The sequence below is a fragment of the Monodon monoceros genome, unplaced genomic scaffold, assembly GCF_005190385.1.
Source record: "Monodon monoceros isolate NGI ecotype Baffin Bay Population unplaced genomic scaffold, NGI_Narwhal_1 Super_Scaffold_12, whole genome shotgun sequence".
Taxonomy (NCBI): Eukaryota; Metazoa; Chordata; class Mammalia; order Artiodactyla; family Monodontidae; genus Monodon; species Monodon monoceros.
The window spans coordinates 31,103,634-31,127,648 of record NW_021703768.1 but is presented as its reverse complement, the minus strand read 5'-3'; the positions used below and the strand labels follow the sequence as shown (position 1 = coordinate 31,127,648).

Sequence of the window (24,015 nt, the reverse complement as noted above, 5' to 3'; positions counted from 1 at the left end):
CAGGTTCGATCCCTGGTCCAGGAAGATCCCATATGCTGTGGAGCAACTAAGCCCGGGTGCCACAACTACTGAGGCTGCGCTCTAGAGCCCACGCACCCCAACTACTGAGCCCGCATGCCACAACTACTGAAGCCTGCGCACCTAGGGTCCCTGCTCCGCAACAAGAGAAGCCACAGCAATGAGAAGCTCCCACACTGCAACTAGAGAAAGCCTGTGTGCAGCAACCAAGACCCAATGCAGCCAAAACATATACTTAATTAATTTTTAAAAAGTAAAAGATTAACAAAAAAATTTGAAACATTATTCCTTGACATTTTATATAACATATTTTATTGAAGTTTTACAGTAACTCATCCTTTCTGTTAGAGCATTTAACAACCAAAATTTCACGTCCGTATACACAGACAATTAAACTTGCCATTAAAAGGGACCAAAGTTCTTATTTTCCTCAAGTCTGATGTCAAAGCCCAGGAAAAGATTCCAATACCAATCATTAAATAAAATATGCCCATATCAGAATTTGTTAACTTTTCTTTTAAGAAAAGTAAGTCAAACTTTGGATTCTTGTGTTTAGATCAGGGGTAGAAACAGCAGTCCATATCCAAGACTGTAACACTAAATCAAGAAAGTTCAACGCATTTAATTCATCCACAAATATCAATAGGGGTACATGGTCTTGAGACAATTTTTCAAAATTTTAAAAATGTAATAACTCTTTACTGGAATTCCTCTTAGGTGCTAAATGCATACATACTTCACTAAGAAAAATGACAGGAACTAAAAGTGATATTTATAACACTGCTGTTTAAAAAGTACTCTGCCCAACATCTTAATTCCTTCAAGAATCTTCTAAGAGAGATCTTATTATTATTGCCACCAAACTGATGGGGAAATTAAGGATCTGAAATTTGAAAATCCATCCAATGTCATTCATCTAGTGGAATGTGGGGCTAACCCTTAAACCTGCATCCTCCAACTCCAAATCCCAAACTCTTTACTATTCATCATGCCATTTAAAAACATTCTCCAAAGATGCAGGATTTATTTTTTTAAAGGCAGTATTGCAGTTTTAAATTCAATTCAATCTTCACAAATATATATTGAGAACCTATCTTGGAAGGCATGGTACTGGGGACTATAAAACTTAGGTAGGAGAATAAGACAATCCCTATTCAAAGCATTTTGTATCACACACTGAAAGAGGTAAATACAAGAAAGTTATACTGTAACAATATAAGTGTTCACTAAAACATTTAAAAATTAAGTGTATAACGCATTCGTGTATATGCTGCAGATAGCATGTCTTTACATATTGTTTGATGATATTAAATTATTTAATATTTTTAGGTGTAGTAACAGTATTTTGGTTAAGATCTTTCCAAATCCTTATCTCTTAAAGACATACTAAAATATTTATGGGTGAAATAATGTACCTTTGTGTCAAAGTAATCTGAGAGGAGAAGTAAATGGAACTAACACTGGCCATGAACTGTTACAGTAGTTAAATCTGTGTGATAGGTATATGGGAGTTCATTACTATGTTACACTGCATGTAGAAATGGAAGTGTTTTTTAAAAAAATACATACTATATGTAGATAGCTGTCTTTTCACCACACATACACAACAAAAACTGCTATTCTTCCAAAAACCAAAAACATTTCATATCAAGTGCGCTTCCCAAATATGAGATATTACTGCTACATAATTTATCATTTTAAAACCAACAATGACAAGTGCTGGAATAACATTCACTTAAATTTTTCCAGGAGTCCTGTCTCTGGCTTCTAGCCCCTTCTGCTCTATCAGGTTAAATCTATCCTTTCTCTAGTGTAAGAATGATCTGAATCAGATCTAAAGAAAGCAGTAGAGGAGTCAGTCTCCTTCTAAGACCCTCAGGTGGTATCTAGAATTGCTAACCACCTGGTATCAAACCACACAGTCTGGAAGTTAAGGCCTTCATTAAATGTCTGATACAACTTATTAATGCAGAGATTCAACAGCAGCAGCCACATTCACTGTATGTCTCAATTTTCTATACTGTCTGGGTCAACCATCAGTGGTGTACACAGCTCTGAGAGCCACCTCTCGCCCAGCCTTCCAAATACTGGTTCCGCTGTGAGCAGGAAAGAAAAAAATGAAATGAGAATCAGATAGAGGGGGGGAGAAGAGGTAATAAAGAAACCACTATTCTGATTCTTATAAATTAATTTTGAATCCTTGTTTGTTCATAGCTCACACTACTAAAAGATTTTAGCTCTCAGACCTTCTTATCCTGTTTAGATGCAACTTTGATCGTGTTTAAAAAAACAAAGACAAAAAGGCGTCTGCTTCCAAAGGAACCAGCACATGTGGTCTTTTAACAATTTTGAAATTTTTTTCAGTCTTATAATTTTATAACTGGTAGGACACTGGTGTAAGCTGGATACAGTATTTAATCCTATAAAAGAGCAAGTAACTGAACTTCTTACCCAGTGTTTTCCGACTTCTTTCCACTGCTGTTCTTCGAGTTTGTTCAAACATTGCTTCCAAATCAAATGTGCGAGCTTTTTTCCCTAAAACAGAAATAAGTAGCAGACTATGATTTTCCTGAACTAAGTTGGCCAAACTTTACGTACTAAATAAATACTTACTGACTGACCAATAACCACTTAAGTCTACCTAATTTATAGTAGGGCTACAAAATAACCATAAAATATCAATGAAGAAAGAGTTTACTTCCCAGGGAATTTTTAATTACAATCTCATCACTAAATAACATTAACCAGCCAACTTTCCCATCCTCCTGTAATTCATCTAGACCCTACTCCTTGAAACTAAAACACTGGTGTGCTAGGCAGAATAGAGAATATTCATATCCTAATCCCTGAAACCTGAGAATATATTACATTACAGGGTAAAAGGTACTCTGCAGATTAATTAAGGTTATGGACTTAAAAACTGGGAGATTATACTGGCCAGCCCAATCTAATCATAGGAGCCCTTATATGCAAAGATGCAGAATAGATATAGCAGAAGTCAGAGAGACCGGAAACTTGACAAGAGCTGCAGTTCCCTTGAAGATGAAGGGGGCAAGAAGACAAGTGATGCAGGTATCTAAAAGAGCTAAGAAACTCCCACCAGACAGCCAATAAGGAAATAAGGAAACCACAAGGAACTGACATTCTGACAACCTGAATCTGCTTGGAAACAATGTTGTATTTGCTTTTACTGACTTCTTTTTTTTAATAATAATACCTATTCTATGTTTGTTTGCCAGAATATGATAAAAATGGCTTTCTTACACACTACTGACTTTGTTATAAACTGAAACCACCTTTTTGAACAGCATTATGACAATATATATCAAGAAGCTTTAAAAGCTATATGCCCAATTTTTTATTACTTTTTAATATCTGTATTTTTTAATCAAAGTAGTCCCTCTTATCTACCCTATGGAAATATGCATAAAACTCCTTTTACAAAAGGAGATAAAAGAGTTATTTATAAAAATGTTTATTTTAGTATTACTGATAAAAGTTAGAAACTATGTGGGATAAAGTTAAAAATATTACAAATTACAGCATTTCTATGTACTATTCAACCATTAAAAATCACGTTTTGGAAAAGCATTTTATAATATGGGGAAATCCTCAAACTATTAAGAATTAAACAAATTCTATATAATTAAGAATATAAAACTGTACATATATAAGATCTTACAACAGGAAAAAGTGGAAAACAAACTAACTTTTAAGTCTTGATTTCTAGAACATGAAATTATGAATGATTTTACTTTCTTCCTTCTTATTTATTGGGTTCTTTATATTTTCCTGCTATTTACATGTGCTCCTTTTGAAATTGGGGAGAAAGCTATTTAAAAGAACTGAAACAAAAATAAGTACCAAAATACTACAAAAGTATACAGTACTTTTGTAGCCATGACCACCTAGAAGATAGTAAATATGTTTTGTGGCTCAAGACGTTACCAGAATAAATGAATGTATGAATGAACAAAAGAGAGACTGAAATGAAGATTCTGGAGTAGAAAAACTGGAATCAAAAAAGACTAACCTACAAGGAACTACTGTATAGCACAGGGAACTATACTCAATATTTTGTAATAACCTAAAAGGAAAAAGAATATACATATATAAGTGAATATACATAACTGAATCACTGTGCTGTACACCTAAAACTAACATGACATTATAAATCAACTATAACTTAATAAAATAAAAGATTTACTATTATAACATCACCTAATGGCCCATTTGTTGCCAAAAGGGCCACCTTATTACAGACCACAGTCAGTGGTTAGCGCTCAGTCTCAGGACGCAATGAGACAACTCCCTCCATCAACCAACACCCTCCACCGCGTGGGTCACAAAGCAATCTTTCTTTCTCACTAGCCTTCTCATAAGTGTCACCTGAGCTGGTCCCAAGAGATAGGCAGGAGTTAGAAAACGGATGGGGCAGACTGTGTCTAAAAATTGCAAGATAAACACATTAGAGCTAAAGTAATAAGAACTTGGCACTGCGGAAGGGGTGGAACACAGGTGACACCTCGGGCCCCCCTCCCAACTTGCGGCTCTTAAAATCTCTGCAAAATGAAACGGGACCATGCCTAGGGCAGTCACTCACCGAACCCCGTGAAGCCCATGGTGACCGCCAGCTGCGGGTCCGGTCCTGATGCGTCTGAGCCTGTCACTGGGACAAGAGAAAAGAGAAAAGGCCTTGTTAGTGCGGAGCCCCCAGCGCCGCCGGCCCTGCCCGACCCACCCCGCCGGCGCTCGCCTCACTGAACCCACCGCCGCTGGGTCCGGGGCGCTCCATGGTCTGCCACCCGCCACAGAACCAGCAACACCCACAGCCCAAACAGCTGCTAAAGAGTAGCAGCAAACCAGGCAGGAAGTATCGCCTCCGAGCGTCAGCCTCGCCGCCAAGGCCAAGAGCGGCGCCTTCCGCGGAGGGACAGAGGCCTCCTAAGCAGCGCCGCCCTAGCGGGCTGGCGGAGTATAAGCGCCACAGAAGCTGGCTTCAGATTGAACCCACGGGAAGGGGAATATTATCTGCAGTTTCTGTAAAACACTTTTTACTTTGTAAGACGCGTTTATCGGGCCTTCTCTGGTGGTGTAGCGGTTAAGAATCCGTCTTTCAACTCAGGGGACATCGATTCGAGCCCTGGTCTGGGAAGACCCCACATGCCGCAAAGCAACTAAGCCCTTGTGCCACAGCTACTGAGCCTGCTCTGTAGAGTCCACGAGCCACAACTAGTGAGCCCACACGCCACACCTACTGAAGCCCACGTACCTAGAGCCCGTGCTCCAAAACAAGAGAAGCCACTGCAATGAGCAGACTGCGCACTGTAACGAAGAGTAGTCCCCACTCGCTGCAACCAGAAAAAGTCCGCGCACAGCAACGAAGACCCAATGCAGCCAAAAAAAACAAAAAAAAAAAAGACGCGTTTACTGGCAAGGTGACACTTAATCCTCAGAATTCTAAAGATGGTTTCAAATTCCACGTCACAACTAACCATTAAGAGACTATCATTTGCTAAGTTTTGGTATGCTGTCAGAGAATATTCACAAGTGTCTAAAAAGGTTATTAAAATACTCCCTTTTCCAGCTACATAACTCTGTGAGGCCCCCTTTTCTTCGTGTACTTCAACTAAACAAGTAACAACAAGAGATATGAAATCTGGTTATCTCTTATTTAGCCAAACATTTAAGAGATCTGCAAAAATGTAAAATAACAGCATTCTTCTAATGGTTTAGTTTTAGATACTATGGCGATTTTTCATAAAATATGTGTTATTTATATTAACGAGGATTAGGCTTATTCTTTTAAATAAGTTATTTTTTAAATTTCTCATTTTTATGAGATATTAGCAATTATTAACAAAAATAAACCTGTGAAATAAAATTCATATTTTATCGCAAGACAAGAAAAATTCAAACACAAAAACATTTCTCTGCCTTTTGACCCCCTCTCTCCTCTCTACTGTGCATTGTGTATATGCATTTTGTATCAACCAAACCTCCTCCATCAGCGGAAATACCTGCTCAACCATAAAGAGCAACATTCTCCTAGCATCAACAAGACAACTCCCTAAAAGATAACGTTCCTTCTTGATCTTGAAAGTGGCCAAGATGATGGTTAGATCTGGATTGTGTAAACTGTCAGTAATACATCATTTAATGTACAGCCCTCTGTTTCGAAAAACTTATATAACTGTGTTTTGACTTCTAATGAGCGGAACAGTCCTTAGAGCTTTCTGAGATGCTGTTTCGGGTTATAATCCTCAGCTTGGCACAAATAAAATTTTCCATTTCTTTTTTAGATCGACTGATTAACTTTTTATCAACAATCCACACAAAAACCAAACCTCTTTGGACTCCTTAATAATTTTTAAAGGTATCAAAAGTTTTAGAATCTTTATTCTTGAGATGTCTTCAGCAAAATTTTCACATAAAGGGCTGGATGGTAAATATCTGAGGCTTTGAGTCCATGTGGTCTGTGTACCAACTATTCACCTCAACAGTTGCAGCTGAAAAGCAGCCATTGCAATATGTAAATGAATGGAGGGTCTTGGACTTAGATCCTTGGAAATGCTGTTGCCGTGTGCAGGACTATTAGACCAGTATTGTTAGATATCCAATTTGTAGAGTTGAAAACTTTCTATTGTACTTTTTTTGTCTCAAATTAAAAACAAACCAACCCTGTGACAGACTGTCAGTTTTCAATCTGTAGTTTACCAAATAAAAGAAAACTGACAACTGGCGACCCCTCTGCCTATTTATCTACCAGTAATACAAATCCAATTTTTCTTGGTATACTTGCTATGAAGTCTTAAATTATATGTATAGATCTGTAATATCACAGTATTTTTAATATTCAGAAATTTAGTCAACCCTTTATTTGAGGCAGTAAAAAGTAATTCAAATAGCAAAAGACCAATTCAGAGCAATTCAGCTATTGATTTGCTAAACTATGAATATAATCGGATGTAACTTAGGTGAGACTCTAAATAAGGACTAATTCTAAGTATTCTAAATAAGGACTGCTCTTCGAAGACTACTGCTTTGTTTTAACCACTCCAGCTGCCTTCTGCATGAAATGAAGCCCATCCTGCCTCTCCTCACTCATTTCTCTTATCCTTTTACTGCAGTTAATACATACCCCATAGACAAAATATGGTGATGTACTCTGTTTTTTTTTTTGCCTGTGTGTCCCTGCATAAAGCACCTTGAGAAGAGGAATGTTGTTTCAGTTTGATATTCCCTGCACAGGTACAATGCCTGACACAAATTCAGAATTCAGTTGCTGTAGAAGATAATATATTAGGTGGCCTACTCTATACCAGTCCCTCTACTATGCGCTGGGGATGAAGTAGTGAATTAGAACCACCTGCTTCCCCTCTGAAATGGGAAATAAAGCAAGGCATCAGGTCCCTGTACGCTGTGAAGATTCCATAAACATAATTTTTCACAGTAACGTCCCACAAAGTCAAATGGTAACGACACTGAAATAGAAAACCTGATGAATTTTAATTTACACCGAAGCCCATATTTCTAGTGAAATTTTGGTTTATATGTAAACTTTTTTTAACAAACAGCTACCAACTCCTATCCACTCTCAGAAGACAAGTTATTTGCAGCACCAAATTGACACGCATACTCAAAATAGTTGCAGTTGCAGGTTTCCGATCCCCGAAGCTCGAGGCACTCAGATCCAAGCGCGCGCTAAACCCACCAGAACCCGAGCAGCCTGCGCTGCCCCCGCACTAACCGGCTCACACTTACCTGGACCCCGCTCCCTCCTGCTCCCCACCCCTACCGACCCCGTCCCATCCCTCCCTTGCCCAGTCCCTCCCCTTTCCCCTTCCTCCCTCCTTCCCTCCCTTCCTCCACTCCCACCACCGATTTCCCCCTCCCGCCCAGAACAACCAGCCTGCCCACTTCGAAGCACCTCCCGCTCACTAGCTCCACCCCCAACGTCCAGCCCCCTCTAACAGCTTCCTCTTTCCAGCGCCGAAAAGCTGGCTTCATATTCCCCACCCTATGAACCGGAAGTACGTCATGCGCTGGCGCCGGGGCGCTTGTTTGGCGCGCGCGCCCTAAGCTTTGGGGCTGAGCTAGCGTCTTGGGATTTCTCTTGTTTCTCCTTGCTTTTTGACTTTCTCCAGTCGCTGTTGTCTCCGATTTTCGATATGCCGTCTTCTTTGCTGGGCTCGGCAATGCCGGCGTCCACGTCGGCCGCAGCCCTGCAGGAAGCTTTGGAAAATGCGGGGCGGCTCATCGACCGTCAGTTACAAGAAGACCGCATGTACCCGGACCTTTCCGATCTGCTTATGGTGTCTGCCCCAAGTGAGTGATCGTTGCCCAGTTGGTGACTGTTTCTCATCCCAAAGGACTCTCGTCTGACTCCCTAAATAGATCCTTATCCGCAGGGTGAATCGGCGAAGATATCCTGAGATCTGGGACGCTGTTTGCTGCATTTTGAAGGGCGGAAAAGAGCCCATTTTCAATGTTTTTCCTTCTCTCACTTTCTTCATTACAGGCACCTCAGGGGATAGGAATGAGGAGCAAGCCCCCATTTGAAGCAGAAAGAGGCAAAGTTTCCAGCCTTGATGAGCTTCTCATTGCCTCCAAGTGTGTGTCGCTAAGACCAGATGAGAAGGATCACCTGATCCAATTCTCATCCTTGTTAATACCTCATATTAATGTTGGAGTGAAATTGAAGAGCATACGAAGTTAATTTGGAAATTTACTATGTTCGCTCAGAGATATGCTTTATTATGTATGGAGTTAGTGTAATATGAAGTCCTTAAAGGTGTTAAAAAGAACTACCAGCGGAATGAAGGGAAATCAGCACTGATGATGGGTGAACGGAGGGTAAAGCAGATTTTTGTGCCAACAAAGAGAGGTGTCCGTAAAATATTCTGTTTATCTGTTTTAAATTAAGGCCAGGCTCCTCAAACCATATAGAATCACACAAGTTGCTAGAAAAAAAGTGACCCCCTTTGTGAGGTGGAAATTGGAGAAGAGTAAATAAGATAAAAACAAGATTTTTGGTAAGCAAGAACCAAGATAATCTAACCAGGTTAATCTGCAATGTAAACCTAAAAGACAGCTTTGACGATTTATAAAAAGTCATTAATTGACTTATAATCAGAGAAAAGAGAGAAACAAAGCAAAGAGTATTTACTCTTGGCAGCTACTTACCAGTGGGCTTGTTTTAAAAGAACTGAGCGGCCTGTTAGCAACTCTCATCCTGAATAGCGCTCTTCCCTTTGTACTCCTTATTTCTGAAAGCAAGGTGTACAAACAGTCCATACATTCTGGTCTTCTCATCATATCTGACCCCAGTCCAACCTATCCACCTTTACACACATCTACCTCTTCAACCAAATTTCCTTTCACTCTTCCATCCTTTTCTCGACCTCCTTGTTCCAGTTATGCCGAATTTAACAGGTTTCCCATAAGAACCCCCTCTTCAGGATTTCATTTTACATGTACTCTTTATTATTTCTAGAATGTTCTTCTTGGCCTGACAAGCTATTCTTCCAGACTCCATTAAATGCCACTTTCTCTGTGAAGGCTTTCTCAACCAGAAATAACTCTGGTGAGGTTTATATCCTCACCAGAGTTATTAATTCCATCCTTTGTGTTCCTACTGCAGTTTAACATGTGTAATGTTCCATTAAAATTATGTTTTAAGAGTAAATGGAACGTCTGGGATTTGCTTCAAAAAATACATTAGGGAAAAAGTGGATAGTGACTGACATATATGAAACATGACTGGGCATGTTACTGGTAATTTTTGAAGCTGGATACTCAATACATAGGGATTGATTGCATTTGTTCTCTAGTTGTATAAATTTAAAAATTTTTCATAATACATTTAAAAATTTGTTTTATATGTCAGTTTCCCCCAACATCTTTGTACTTTAGAGAGGCTGAAAAGGTGCCTGAGTAAATAATAATAGTAAATAGTCAGAACTAAAACACCTTGCTCAGGACTAGGAAGGACAGGCTGAATAGACCAGCCTGCTCTTGCCCTTAGTGTCTGGGCTTTAGAGGAAGAGAAGGTTACCAGTTGAGAGCAGTTTATAGAGTAGTCTGATTCTCTCCCACTCCCCCCCCAATAAAATATTGCTTTTGTGGAATTACAGGCATACCTCATTTTATTGTGGTTTGTTTTATTGCGCTTTGCAGATACTGGTTTTTTTAACAGTAGATTGGTGGCACCCCTGCCTTGTCAGGTGACAGCATTTTTTAGTAATGCTTTTTAAACTAAGGTGTGTGCATTGTTTTTTTAGACATAATGCTGTTGCACACTTAGATGTCAGTATAGTGTAAACATAACTTTTACATGCACCGGAAAACCAAAAAATTTATGTGACTTGCTTCTGGGCATGTTCATTTTATTGCAGTGGTCTGGAACCAAACCCACGTCTCTGAGGTTTGCCTTTATTTGTATATTGGTCTGAGGGTGGGGGGTGGATACATAATGGGAAAAGGCATGGATTGTTTTAATCTTTAAATTTTTAAGTGGGAAAGGAAATGCTGTTTTTTCCCCAGTCAGTATTTTGTTTGTCCACAGTTTTTATCTGAGAATAACAAAGCTGTTTTATAATTTTTTTCCCATTTCAGATTAGTAAAATAATAGGAAAACACTATAAATTATTGAACTAAGCATTTCTTTTCTTATGGAGAAAGTCTTTGTGAAAGATAACCTTCTGTTCAGTGTTGAAACCAGTAATTGCACCCCATCTTAACATTGGAATTTATCAGGCCTCCTTTGTGTCAGATCAGAACTACTTTATTCTCTCTATTCCTTTAGAACCAGATGCACAATTTTTTTGTAGCTTGCAATACTTCTGTATGCCCATTTGACGTCCAATACATTATTATTTTAAATAAATGCTTTTTATTTTATTTTATTTTTTGTAGATAATCCCACTGTTTCTGGCATGTCAGATATGGATTATCCTCTACAAGGACCTGGTTTGCTGTCAGTACCCAACCTGCCAGAGATCAGTTCCATTCGAAGAGTTCCTCTCCCACCTGAACTTGTTGAACAGTTTGGACGTATCCTATTACTTTGTATTTAACTCTTTAAAAAATTTAAAAATTGGTATTCTCATTATTATAATTCTAGTTTTGTGTTTAATTAGCACATTGTGTATAAGTTCATGTAAGGTTTTATTTAAAATACATTTTAAGTATGTGGGTAGTTTGCCATGTGCCTAGAAAACTTCATGTAAAATTGAGTGTTGAAAATTGAGTCACATTTTAATTGTTTGGGGACATTGAGGAGAGTAAATTGTTTACAAGCAACTCTGCATTTTTGAATGATATATGGCAAGGCATTACTTTCCAATTAAGTGCTATACAGGGAATTTTTTACTACCACTCTTTTTCAGTTCAAAGACCCATGATTTTTGTTTTTACTTTTTCCTGTATGTTAACATTTTAGAACTGGGAAGTGGCTCTGAAAATGTTTAAAATAAAACTGCAAGGTATTTTCTCCTGGAAATACCCCCCAAAAAGTTTTTGGTGTGTTTTTACACTTACTGGTGTCTTAGAATTGAAGTTTATAATTTATTGTATTTGTAAGGATTACAGTAAGAATCTGTATCTGAAGGTATAAGAAACTGAAGTATTGATACTAATGCCATCTTCATAGACTGAGAAGTTAGAGGCGTTTTCTTATCCTCTAAAAATAAGATTTTATTTGTTTTTCTTACAGTGTGGCATACCCTATAAAAGGACTATATTTATAGTTCTTTGCTAGGAAGCTTTTATAAAAATCAGTCTGTAATTCTCATAATAAAGACATCAAGATGCTATATAAAAATTTAATCTGACTTTTAAAAGTATGTTAATCTGTTCAGGGTAAAGGGCTTCATATTTCAATACAGTGTGATTTAGAAAACAAAGAAATGAAAAATTAGGGAAAATGCTTGTAAAATAAATAGGAAAACTAGTAAAATCTAATCTATATTTTCATTGTTTCTCTGAGACTTTGTAAAATAGTGTTATTAAATAAATAATACATCTTATCATATACTCTACCTTTGCTTAGTTTCTTAATATTCTTTAAGTCTCTGGTAATACTATACTATCTACAAGAGATATTTCTTTAATTCGGAAATTATTTTGTTTTCACAATTGTTTCATTATCTTATAATTACGTAAATAATTCTTTGTCTATTTTTCAGTTTATACGAGGCTTGTAGATTGTCACCTGGCTGTGACTTTAGCATGCCGACTGTTTTTCTTTGTTTTTTGTTTTTTTTATAAATTTATTTATTTTTATTTTTGGCTGCGTTCGGTCTTTGTTGCTGAGTGCAGGCTTTCTCTGCTTGTGGCGAGCAGGGGCTTCTCTTGTTGCAGAGCATGGGCTCTAGACTTGAGGGCTTCAGTAGTTGTGGCGCGCGGGCTTCATTGCTCCGTGGCATGTGGGATCTTCCTGGACCAGGGATCGAACCCGTGTCCCCTGCATTGGCAGGCGGATTCTTAATCACTGCGCCACCAGGGAAGTCCCTGTTTTTTGTTTTTTTTGTTTTTTTTTAATCACTCTTTTATACCATTGGAAAAACTGGTCCAGTGAAACAGCTTATACTGTTAAAGTCCAATGGTATTACTCAGAATCAATAATTTTTTAAGTTAGTAGTGGCAAAAACATTACATTTGTTATTTAGAGTACATTTTAAATGGTCCGATAGCTTTATTTAGAAGTTATAATAAATATTTCTGTCATACACTATGGCTTTCATTAAACTCATTGGAAATAAAGATAATTCATTTGCTCTTTTGATTGAAGAGTGAATAAGTCATGGTTTTTTAATCATACATTTTATTTTATTTTATTTTATTTTATTTTATTTATTTATTTATTTATTGCGGTATGTGGGCCTCTCACTGTTGTGGCCTCTCCCGTTGCGGAGCACAGGCTCCGGACGCGCGCAGGGTCAGTGGCCATGGATCACGGGCCTAGCCGCTCCGTGGCATGTGTGATCTTCCCGAACCGGGGCACACACCCGTATCCCCTGCATCGGCAGGCGGACTCTCAACCACTGTGCCACCAGGGAAGCCCTAATCATACATTTTAAATCTAAATCTTTTGAAACAAGTTTAAGAAAAATGAGATTGAAATCTTTCTACCTTACATCCACACTACCTCAGATATGCAGTGTAACTGCATGATGGGCGTGTTCCCTGCTATCAGTAGAGCTTGGCTCACAATCGACAGTGACATATTCATGTGGAACTACGAAGATGGGTATGTATTTATGACTGGTTTGCTTTAGCATGATTAGAATTTAAATTATCTTTATTACAACTAGTATTCTACTCATTAAAAGCTGCCTGGTTTATCTTTCATTCTTCTAACATCCGGGTCAGTGCTTCTCAGTATACGTACCAACCTGGGGATGGGGTTAAAATGTGGATTATGTTTTAGTCATTAAGGCTCAGGAGTCTGCATTTGTAACAAGCTCCCAGGTGATGCTGGGGATCTGGGTACCACTCTGAGTAGCAGCAGTCTTATTTCCCAAACTCCTGTAATAATGATAGTCTAGCAGTAATTCTTTGAGGGACGGTTTGAGATTTTTAAAGACCTCTGTTTTCCCTGCATATCATGGAGTGGGAGGATGTTAGTTTATTGAAATATCTTAACAGTTTTGTTGTTATTCTGTGGGCTTGACCTTGTGTAAATTAAATGTGTATAAAAGAGTCTGAGTGAAGGCCCAAGGCATTCTTGCTTAAATAAAGTTTATTGATCTGATGATCTTACTCTTGGCTATTTGGAGAAAAATTTTACCTTCCCGTTCTCCATCATATTATCTTTAGGTGAGGGGTGAGATAACCAGAGGAAGATCCATATTAAGATGTAACTCTTGCTCCTGAGTAGTTAACATACTTGTTAGAAACATACAGTGTCATTGAATCAAAATTGGCACTATATGAGAACTTGTAGCTTAAACCGTTTTTGTTTGCTGTTCTTCTTTAATTAGAAATTTTCCTAGCTATTTTTATTGTTGAAATGGTATATAGTCATAATAATAGTGATTTAAGGTTGTGATTGTTCATGTATCATGAATGTTGCCCCAGTTTGTTATATTACACATAACATATTCATTTTTATACTAAAGAGTAGAACCTGTTCATTTAGGCATTGATCTCTTCAAGAAAACCTAATGCAAGAAAATTACAAAATAGATAAATGTGAGAATAATTTCATTGAAAAGGGTTTTCACTTTAATGAAATTTTTATATTTCCATTGACTTCTAACTTATTCATTTAAAAACCACATTGAGTGTATCATGTATCACTTTTTGTGCTTGAACAGTACTGAATAAACATAGTCCCTGCCCACATGGAAAGTGTGGTTCAACCTTATTGTGTGTTCAAACTAAACTCATTTAAAGAAAAATTATTTGAACATTGTGTTTATTGAAAAAATCAAGGCACAGGTACTGGATATAAATCTTTACTTCCTAATAAATTCAATTCTATAAAAACCTTAGCCTTCATTTGTTATTCCGATAGCTTTCTATTATAAATCCCAGTTCCATCTGGATGATAGAAACGTAATGTTGTTCAATTCACTTTTCTCTAATCCCCAGCTCTCCCAATATTGTTCTTAGTTCTGGGGGCTGTGTCAGTTGTTGAAGGAGCCTGTGTAATGTCACAGCATTGGGAAAATGGGGAAACCTGGCCCCACGTACGTTGCCATGTAGGTGTTTTCTGTCCACTTGTGTGGCCCTTTGCAGGACAACCAGTTTTCCTCAAAGTCTGGATCATTTTTTTTTTCTTGGTATTTATCCTGCTTGCTGTTCTCTGAGCTTATTGGATCTAGGTTTGAAGTCTTTGTTATTTTTGAAAAATTTTCAACCATTGTCTTATTAAAGTATTTGTGCTTTCCTGTTCTCTTCCTTTCTCTTCTGAGATTTGTTATACTTTTGTTAGACTGCTTGATGTTTTCCAACAAATTTTGGATGCTCTGTTTGGATGCTCCACTCCTTTTTCTCTTTTTATTTCAATTTGGACAATTTCTATTGACCTTTAACTTTGTTTACTGATTCTTTCGTCAAGTCTACTGAAAAGTCCATATAAGATATTCTTTGTGCTGTGCTTTTTATTTCTAACATTTTCACTGGCTTATTTCTAATTATTTTCATTGCTCTGCTGAAATGCCTTACCTGTTTATACATATTGCTCATCTTTTTTATTAGAGCCTATACTATATTGATTATATTTATTTTAAATTTCCTGTCTGATAGTTCAGACATCTGACTCTGCTTCTGTTGATTGCTTTGTTTCTTGACACTGGGGCTTTTTTTTGCTTGCTCTTTTGCTCATGTTTTGTTACTCAAAGCCAGACACCATGTATAGGACAGTGAACACTGCAATAAATACCCTTTATCCTTAGAAGTGGGCACGTCTCTTCCTTTGCTAGAGCCTAGCAGGTAGGCCTTTATTGTGAGGGAGTTGACTTTTTCCAACTCAGGAGTTAAGCCGAGTGTAGTTTTGTTGTTGCAGTGGTACCTTCAGTGGACCACAGGTTTCAAATTCCTTTAGCATTATTTTGCACTTAGCGTACAGATTGGGTTGCTGGATTTTTTCTCAGTGTTCCTGTTTCTCCCCCAGCAATAGGCTCTCCCTGTGAACCTGTGCTTCTGAGAGGGTCCTCTTGCCCCTGCCGCAGCAGTAGACTGTTATTACTTGAGACTTGCAACTTGGTGGGGGGGATGTTTGGAATGGGGACCAGCATTTGCTTTTTCCTGGTTTACGTTTAGCCTTAGGTAGGCCTGTGTGCCTGAGTCTTGGAACTAAAACAGTTTTGTTTGCTGATTCATTATATTCTATAGTCTTGAAGAACATTATAAAACTTTTTCCTTTACATGTATAACATGTTTTTCTTCAACTGTTGACAGAGGAGACCTTGCCTATTTTGATGGACTTAATGAGACTATTCTTGCTGTGGGACTTGTGAAACCAAAAGCTGGTAAGAAATAAAAATATAAAGATTAAATTATGTTTGTACATAAGATTCCAAATGTTTTAGGACTAAATGATGTTATACTTTAAGTAATTAACTTTCCTATTGAAGTTTTGTTCTAAATTACTTCTAATTAGAAATACAAAAAGTGATTAGGAATATTTAACAATTTACTCACCTTATGGTATAAGTGAGTCTGCCTTTAAAATTGTTAAACTATAATTCTTGAATTTTATCTTGCTTTTTGTTAGTCTTTTTTTTTTTTACCTCTTCAAGTTTGCATAAGTTTTGTTTTTCTTTTTTTACATCTTTATTGGAGTATAATTGCTTTACAATGGTGTGTTAGTTTCTGCTTTATGACAAAGTGAATCATTTATACATATACATATGTTCCCATATCTCCTCCCTCTTGCATCTCCCTCCCTCCCACCCTCCCTATCCCACCCATCCAGGCGGTCACAGAGCACCAAGCTGATCTCCCTGTGCTATGAGGCTGCTTCCCACTAGCTATTTATTCTACGTTTGGTAGTGTATATATGTCCATGCCACACTCTCACTTTGTCACAGCTTACCCTTCCCCCTTCACATGTCCTCACGTCCATTCTCTAGTAGGTCTGTGTCTTTATTCCCGTCTTACCCCTAGGTTCTTCATGACTTTTTTTCTTCTTATATTCCATATATATGTGTTAGCATACAGTATTTGTCTTTCTCTTTCTGACTTTCTTCACTCTGTATGACAGACTCTAGGTCCATCCACCTCACTACAAATAACTCAATTTCATTTCTTTTTATGGCTGAGTAATATTCCACTATATATATGTGCCACATCTTCTTTATGCAGTCATCCGATGATGGACACTTAGGTTGTTTCCATCTCCTGGCTATTGTAAATAGAGCTGCAATGAACATTTGGGTACATGACTCTTTTTGAATTATGGTTTTCTCAGGGTATATGCCCAGTAGTGGGACTGCTGGGTCATATGGTAGTTCTGTTTGTAGTTTTTTAAGTAACTTCCATACTGTTCTCCATAGTGGCTGTACCAGTTCACATTCCCACCAGCAGTGCAAGAGTGTTCCCTTTTCTCCACACCCTCTCCAGCATTTATTGTTTCTAGATTTTTTGATGATGACCATTCTGACCGGTGTGAGATGATATCTCATTGTAGTTTTGATTTGCATTTCTCTAATGATTAATGATGTTGAGCATTCTTTCATGTGTTTGTTGGCAATCTGTATATCTTCTTTGGAGAAATGTCTGTTTAGGTCTTCTGCCCATTTTTGGATTGGGTTGTTTGTTTTTTTGTTATTGAGCTGCATGAGCTGCTTATAAATTTTGGAGATTGCTTTGGGTAATAGAGTCATTTTCACAATGTTGATTCTTCCAATCCAAGAACATGGTATATCTCTCCATCTATTTGTATCATCTTTAATTTCTTTCATCAGTGTCTTATAATTTTCTGCATACAGGTCTTTTGTCTCTTTAGGTAGGTTTATTCCTAGACATTTTATTCTTTTTGTTGCAGTGGTAAATGGGAGTGTTTTCTTGATTTCACTTTCAGATTTTTCATCATTAGTGTGTAGGAATGCCAGAGATTTATGTACCTTAATTTTGTATCCTGCTACTTTACCAAATTCATTGATTAGCTCTAGTAGTTTTCTGGTAGCATCTTTAGGATTCTCTATGTATAGTAGCATGTCATCTGCAAACAGTGACAGCTTTACTTCTTCTTTTCCAATTTGGATTCCTTTTATTTCCTTTTCTTCTCTGATTGCTGTGGCTAAAACTTCCAAAACTGTGTTGAATAAGAGTGGTAAGAGTGGGCAACCTTGTCTTGTTCCTGATCTTAGTGGAAATGGTTTCAGTTTTTCACCATTGAGGACGATGTTGGCTATGGGTTTGTCACGTATGGCCTTTATTTTGTTAGTCTTTCTTGATTTACCTGAAGTTTTTTGCATCATAACGTTTTTCACTAATTACTGAATTTAATGTTAAAACCATTTTTGTCTCTGTATTTTTTTAGTCCTGATAGCCCATGGAAGTGAGAACAGAGGTCAGAATAAATCCTAAGAGAAGTCATGAGCATTGTTTAACTTACAATTTCAACTTCAGTACACTAGATCTTTTATCATAGCCACTGATAAGCAGAATTGATTGATTTAAATTTAATATACATCCCTTGAATGCAACTTCCTACAAGAGGAAATAATAGATGAAATTTACTTGTCTACAAGACCTAAATAGGAATTTTGAAGGTCACAGCCATTTTGAAATTATACTAATTCACATAAATATAAACATGCAGTTTTATACACTGTTTTTATGTGATTGCATTGGAAATGTATTTCCTTTACATAGAATTTTAAAGCAGTCTTTACCCAGCTGTATGTTTCTCTATCTTGTTCCTTAATTTAAAAGTTTATTCATATACAAGTCAACACCTGTTCATGCTCTCTATCATAATAAATATTAATTGTCCATCTGAAACAAATAGTAAAATTTTGTTATATTCAAATGTAAATTTCAGTACAGAATGTAAATGGCATAGTCTTTGATTTGGCAGCAAAGGTGTTATCTTTGATAAGTTTTCATAAAGCTCAAGCTTTTTTAAATCAAATCCTGAAATATCAGGTATATTTTGAGGTCATTAAGTAGAAGGTCTGTGCCTTCAGCTCTATTGACTTAATCCTTGAAACAAAAAATTGTGGCCTTTGCGCCCCTTGGTATTCATCAGTGAAAGTAGAACCAAGTGATAATAGGAGCTTTGTTGAATTTTCTGACATTTAACACCCAAACGTATACATATAAAGAGATGTCCATTATCATAAGATAAGATGTATTTCCTTTTATTCTTATCAGTGACACTAGTTTTGGATGTTATAACATGAAGAGAGTCATAATTACACATAACATCTCATACCAGTCCATACTCTTTAAAGTTAAATGATACCTTAGAGTGAATTAAAATTTAAAATTCTGTTCTTGGTTTAATGCCCTCTCCGAAACTATAAATTATCCAGCTTTGGTACATAAACTCATTTGATCTATAAACTCATTTCTGTGTCTATGAATTTGACTATTCCAGGAACTTCATATAAGTGGAATTATATAGTATTATCTTTTTCTGACTGGCTTGTTTCACCTAGTATGATGTCCTCAAGGTTCATCGCTATTGTAGGATACGTCAGAATTTCCTTTTTTTTTTTTAAAGGTCTAGTAATATTCCATGTATGTACATACCACATTTGGTTTATCCATTTATCTATTGATGGTCGCTTGAGTTTCCACCATTTGGGTATTGTGAATAATGCTATGAACATGAGTATACAAATAGAAATTTTTATATTGTGGTAAACCTAAACTGTTTTGTAATGTAACACTGATTTTATTTTTATTTCTTTATTTTTTTTAACATCTTTATTGGAGTATAATTGCTTTAAAATGGTGTGTTAGTTTCTGCTTTATAACAAAGTGAATCAGCTATACATATACGTATATCCCCATAACTCCTCCCTCTTGCGTCTCCCTCCCATCCTCCCTATCCCACCCCTCTAGGTGGTCACAGAGCACCAAGCTGATCTCCCTGTGCTGTGCGGCTGCTTCCCACTAGCTATCTGTTTTACATTTGGTAGTGTATATATGTTCATACCACTCTCTCACTTCGTCCCAGCTTACCGTTCCCCCTCACCATGTCCTCAAGTCCATTTTCTAGTAGGTCTGTGTCTTTATTCCCGTCCTGCCCCTAAGTTCTTCAGAACCTTTTTTTTTTTTTTAGATTCCATATATATGTGTTAGCATACGGTATTTGTTTTTCTCTTTCTGACTTACTTCACTCTGTATGACAGTCTCTAAGTCCATCCACCTCACTACAAATAACTCAGTTACGTTTCTTTTCATGGCTGAGTAATATTCCATTGTATATATGTGCCATATCTTCTTTTTTTTTCTTTAACATCTTTATTGGAGTATACTTGCTTTACAGTGTTGTGTTAGTTTCTGCTGTATAACAAAGTGACTCACCTATATGTATACATATATCCCTGTATCCCCTCCCTCTTGTGTCTCCTTCCCACCCTCCCTATCCCACCCCTCTAGGTGGTCACAAAACACCGAGCTGATCTCCCTGTGCAATGCAGCTGCTTCCCAATTGCTATCTGTTTTACATTTGGTAGTGTATATATGTCCACGCCACCCTCTCACTCTGTCCCAGCTTACCTTTGCCCCTCCCCGTGTCCTCACGTCCATTCTCTAGTAGGTCTGCGTCTTTATTCCCGTCCTGCCCCTAGGTTCTTCATGACCTTTTTTTTTTCTAAAAAAACCTAATTTCATTTCTTTTTATGGCTGAGTAATATTCCATTGTATATATGTGCCACATCTTCTTTATCCATTCATCTGTTGATGGACACCTAGGTTGCTTCCATGTCCTGGCTATTGTAAATAGAGCTGCAGTGAACATTGTTGTCCATGATTCTTTTTGAATTATGGTCCAGTAGTGGGATTGCTGGGTCGTATGGTAGTTGTATTTTTAGTTTTTTAAGGAACATCCATACTGTTCTCCCTAGTGGCTGTATCAATTTAAATTCCCACCAACAGTGCAAGACGGTTCCCTTTTCTCCACACCCTCTCCAGCATTTATTGCTTGTAGATTTTTTAATGATGGCCATTCTGACCAGTGTGAGGTGATACCTCGTTATAGTTTAGATTTGCATTTCTCTAGTGATTAGTGATGTTGAGCATCCTTTCATGTGTTTGTTGGCAATCTGTAGATCTTCTTTGGAGAAATGTCTCTTTAGGTCTTCTGCCCATTTTTGGATTGGGTTGTTTGTTTTTTTGATATTGAGCTGCATGAGCTGCCTGTAAATTTTGGAGGTTAATCCTTAGTTGCTTCATTTGCAAATATTTTCTCCCATTCTGAGGGTTGTGTTTTCGTCTTGTTTATGGTTTCCTTTGCTGTGCAAAAGCTTTTAAGTTTCATTAGGTCCCATTTGTTTATTTTTGTTTTTATTTCCATTTCTATAAGAGGTGGGTCAAAAAGGATCTTACTGTAATTTATGTCATAGAGTGTTCTGCCTACATTTTCCTCTAAGAGTTTTTTACTGTCTGGCCTTACATTTAGATTTTTAATCCATTTTGAGATTATTTTTGTGTATGGTATTAGGGAGTGTTCTAATTTTCATTCTTTTACATTTAGCTGTCCAGTTTTCGCAGCAACACTTTTTGAAGAGGCTGTCTTTTCTCCATTGTATAGTCTTGCCTCCTTTATGAAAGATAAGGTGACCATATGTGCATGGGTTTATCTCTGGGCTTTCTATCTTGTTCCATTGATCCATATTTCTGTTTTTGTGCCAGTACCATACTGTCTTGATTACTGTAGCTTTGTAGTATAGTCTGAAGTCAGGGAGCCTGATTCCTCCAGTTCCGTTTTTCTTTCTCAAGATTGTTTTGGCTATTGGGGGTCTTTTGTGTTTCCATACAAATTGTGAAATTTTTTGTTCTAGTTCTGTGAAAAATGCCATTGGTAGTTTGATAGGGATTGCATTGAATCTGTAGATTGCTTTGGGTAGTATAGTCATTTGCACAGTGTTCACTCTTACAATCCAAGAACATGGTATATCTCTCCATCTGTTTGTATGATCTTTAATTTCTTTCATCAGTGTCTTATAGTTTTCTGCATACAGGTCTTTTGTCTCCTTAGGTAGGTTTATTCCTAGATATTTTATTCTTTTTGTTGCAGTGGTAAATGGGAGTGTTTCCTTAATTGTTCTTTCAGATTTTTCATTATTAGTGTTTAGGATTGCAAAAGATTTCTGTGCATTACTTTTGTATCCTGCTACTTTACCAAATTCATTGATTAGCTCTAGTAGTTTTCTGGTAGCATCTTTAGGGTTCTCTATGTATAGTATCATGTCATCTGCAAACAGTGACAGCTTTACTTTTTCTTTTCCGACTTGGATTCCTTTTATTTCTTTTTCTTCTCTGATGGCTGTGGCTAAAACTTCCCAAATTATGTTGAATAGTAGTGGTGAGATTGGACAACCTTGTGTTGTTCCTGGTCTTAGAGGAAATGGTTTCAGATTTTTACCATTGAGAATGATGTTGGCTGTGGGTTTGTCATATATGGCCTTTATTATGTTGAGGTAAGTTCCCTCTGTGCCTACTTTCTGGAGAGTTTTTTTTTTTTTTTTTTTTTTTGCGATACGCAGCCCTCTCACGGTTGTAGCGTCTCCTGTTGCGGAGCACAGGCTCCAGACTCGCAGGGTCAGCGGCCATGGCTCACGGGCCCAGCTGCTCCGCGGCATGTGGTATCTTCCCCGACTGGGGCACGAACCCGTGTCCCCTGCATCGGCAGGCGGACTCTCAACCACTGCACCACCAGGGAAGCCCAGTGTATGATCCTTTTAACGTGCTGTTGGATTCTGTTTGCTAGTATTTTGTTGAGGATTTTTGCATCTATGTTCATCAGTTATATTGGCCTGTAGTTTTCTTTTTTGTGTGACATCTTTGTCTGGTTTTAGTATCAGGGTGATGGTGGCCTTGTAGAATGAGTTTGGGAGTGTTCCTTCCTCTGCCACATTTTGTAAGAGTTTGAGAAGGATAGGTGTTAGCTCTTCTCTAAATGTTTCATAGAATTCCCCTGTGAAGCCGTCTGGTCCTGGACTTTTGTTTGCTGGAAGATTTTTAGTCACAGTCTCAATTTCAGTGCTTATGATTGGTCTGTTTATATTTTCTGTTTCTTCCTGGCTCAGTCTCGGAAGGTTGTACTTTTCTAAGAATTTGTCCATTTCTTCCAGGTTGTCCATTTTATTGGCATATAGTTGCTTGTAGTAATCTTTCATGATCCTGTGTATTTCTGCAGTGTCAGTTTTTACCTCTCCTTTTTCATTTCTTATTCTGTTGATTTGAATCTTCTCCCTTTTTTTCTTGATGAGTCTGGCTAATGGTTTACCAATTTTGTTTATCTTCCTAAAGAAGCAGCTTTTAGTTTTATTGATCTTTGCTATTGTTTCCTTCATTTCTTTTTCATTTATTTCTGATCTGATCTATATGATTTCTTTCCTTCTGCTAACTTTGGGGGTTTTTTGTTCTTCTTTCTCTAATTGTTTTCAGTATAAGATTAGGTTGTTTATTTAAGATGTTTCTTGTTTCTTGAGGTAGGATTGTATTGCTATAAACTTCCCTCTTAGAACTGCTTTTCCTGTATCGCATAGGTTTTGGGTCATCCTGTTTTCATTGTCATTTGTTTGTAGGTATTTTTTGATTTCCTCTTTGATTTCTTCAGTGATTTCTTGGTTATTAAGTAGTGTATTGTTTAGCCTCCCTGTGTTTGTATTTTTTACAGGTTTTTTTTTCCTGTACTTGATATCTAGTCTCATAGCATTGTGCTCGGAAAAGATACTTGATACGATTTCGATTTTCTTAAATTTACCAAGGCTTGATTTGTGACCCAAGATATGATCTCTCCTGGAGAATGTTCCAAGAGCACTTGAGAAGAAAGTGTATTCTGTTGTTTTTGGATGGAATGTCCTATAAATATCAATTAAGTCCATCTTTTTTAATGTATCATTTAAAGCTTGTGTTTCCTTATTTATTTTCTTTTTTGAATCCGTCCATAGGTGAAAGTGGGGTGTTAAAGTCCCTACTATGATTGTTGTAACACTAATTCTAAATGTCATTAAATACTGAAGTGTTTGTGTCTAAGATTTGGGTTTTTTGTTTGTTTGGTTGGTTTTTTTACTAATATGTACTTATTTAAATGATCATAAGTGGTAATGTTTTAGCATCAACATTAAATTAACTTCACACTTTTCATATGCTGGTTAACCCACAGCTCATATTAAAGGTAACCATATTCTGTTAATGCTTAAATGATGGGTGTTTTCCAGAAAATAGTGCCTAACTCATGTTTACTTTATCTTAGGCATATTTCAACCTCACGTACGACATCTTCTGGTTTTGGCAACCCCTGTGGATGTAGTGATTCTTGGACTCAGTTATACTAATTTGCAAACAGGTATAGCAACCCAC

The 24,015-nt window shown here is 37.3% G+C and overlaps 2 protein-coding genes across 4 annotated transcripts in view; one reads left to right on the top strand and one right to left on the bottom strand.

Moving 5' to 3' along the window:
• WDR70 (WD repeat domain 70) overlaps positions 1 to 5,733 on the bottom strand; it is a 307,123-nt gene extending 301,390 nt beyond the window's left edge. Inside the window, exons 1-3 of one of the 3 annotated variants that reach the window (XM_029216477.1) lie at positions 5,291 to 5,733; positions 4,622 to 4,687; positions 2,470 to 2,553 (exon numbers count right to left, since the gene is read on the bottom strand). In XM_029216477.1, the coding sequence (XP_029072310.1) occupies positions 2,470 to 2,553; positions 4,622 to 4,687; positions 5,291 to 5,516 (376 nt within the window). In that variant the 5' untranslated portion in view covers positions 5,517 to 5,733. Of the gene's footprint in view, positions 1 to 2,469; positions 2,554 to 4,621; positions 4,688 to 4,788; positions 4,914 to 5,290 lie in introns of those variants that run through there. The other 2 variants (XM_029216478.1, XM_029216479.1) reach the window with 2 other exon arrangements.
• Positions 5,734 to 8,079: 2,346 nt separating this feature from the next.
• NUP155 (nucleoporin 155) overlaps positions 8,080 to 24,015 on the top strand; it is a 62,389-nt gene continuing 46,453 nt past the window's right edge. Inside the window, exons 1-5 of the mRNA XM_029218345.1 lie at positions 8,080 to 8,346; positions 10,936 to 11,073; positions 13,174 to 13,270; positions 15,928 to 15,998; positions 23,909 to 24,001. Of these exons, the coding sequence (XP_029074178.1) occupies positions 8,190 to 8,346; positions 10,936 to 11,073; positions 13,174 to 13,270; positions 15,928 to 15,998; positions 23,909 to 24,001 (556 nt within the window). The 5' untranslated portion in view covers positions 8,080 to 8,189. The remainder of the gene's footprint in view (positions 8,347 to 10,935; positions 11,074 to 13,173; positions 13,271 to 15,927; positions 15,999 to 23,908; positions 24,002 to 24,015) is intronic.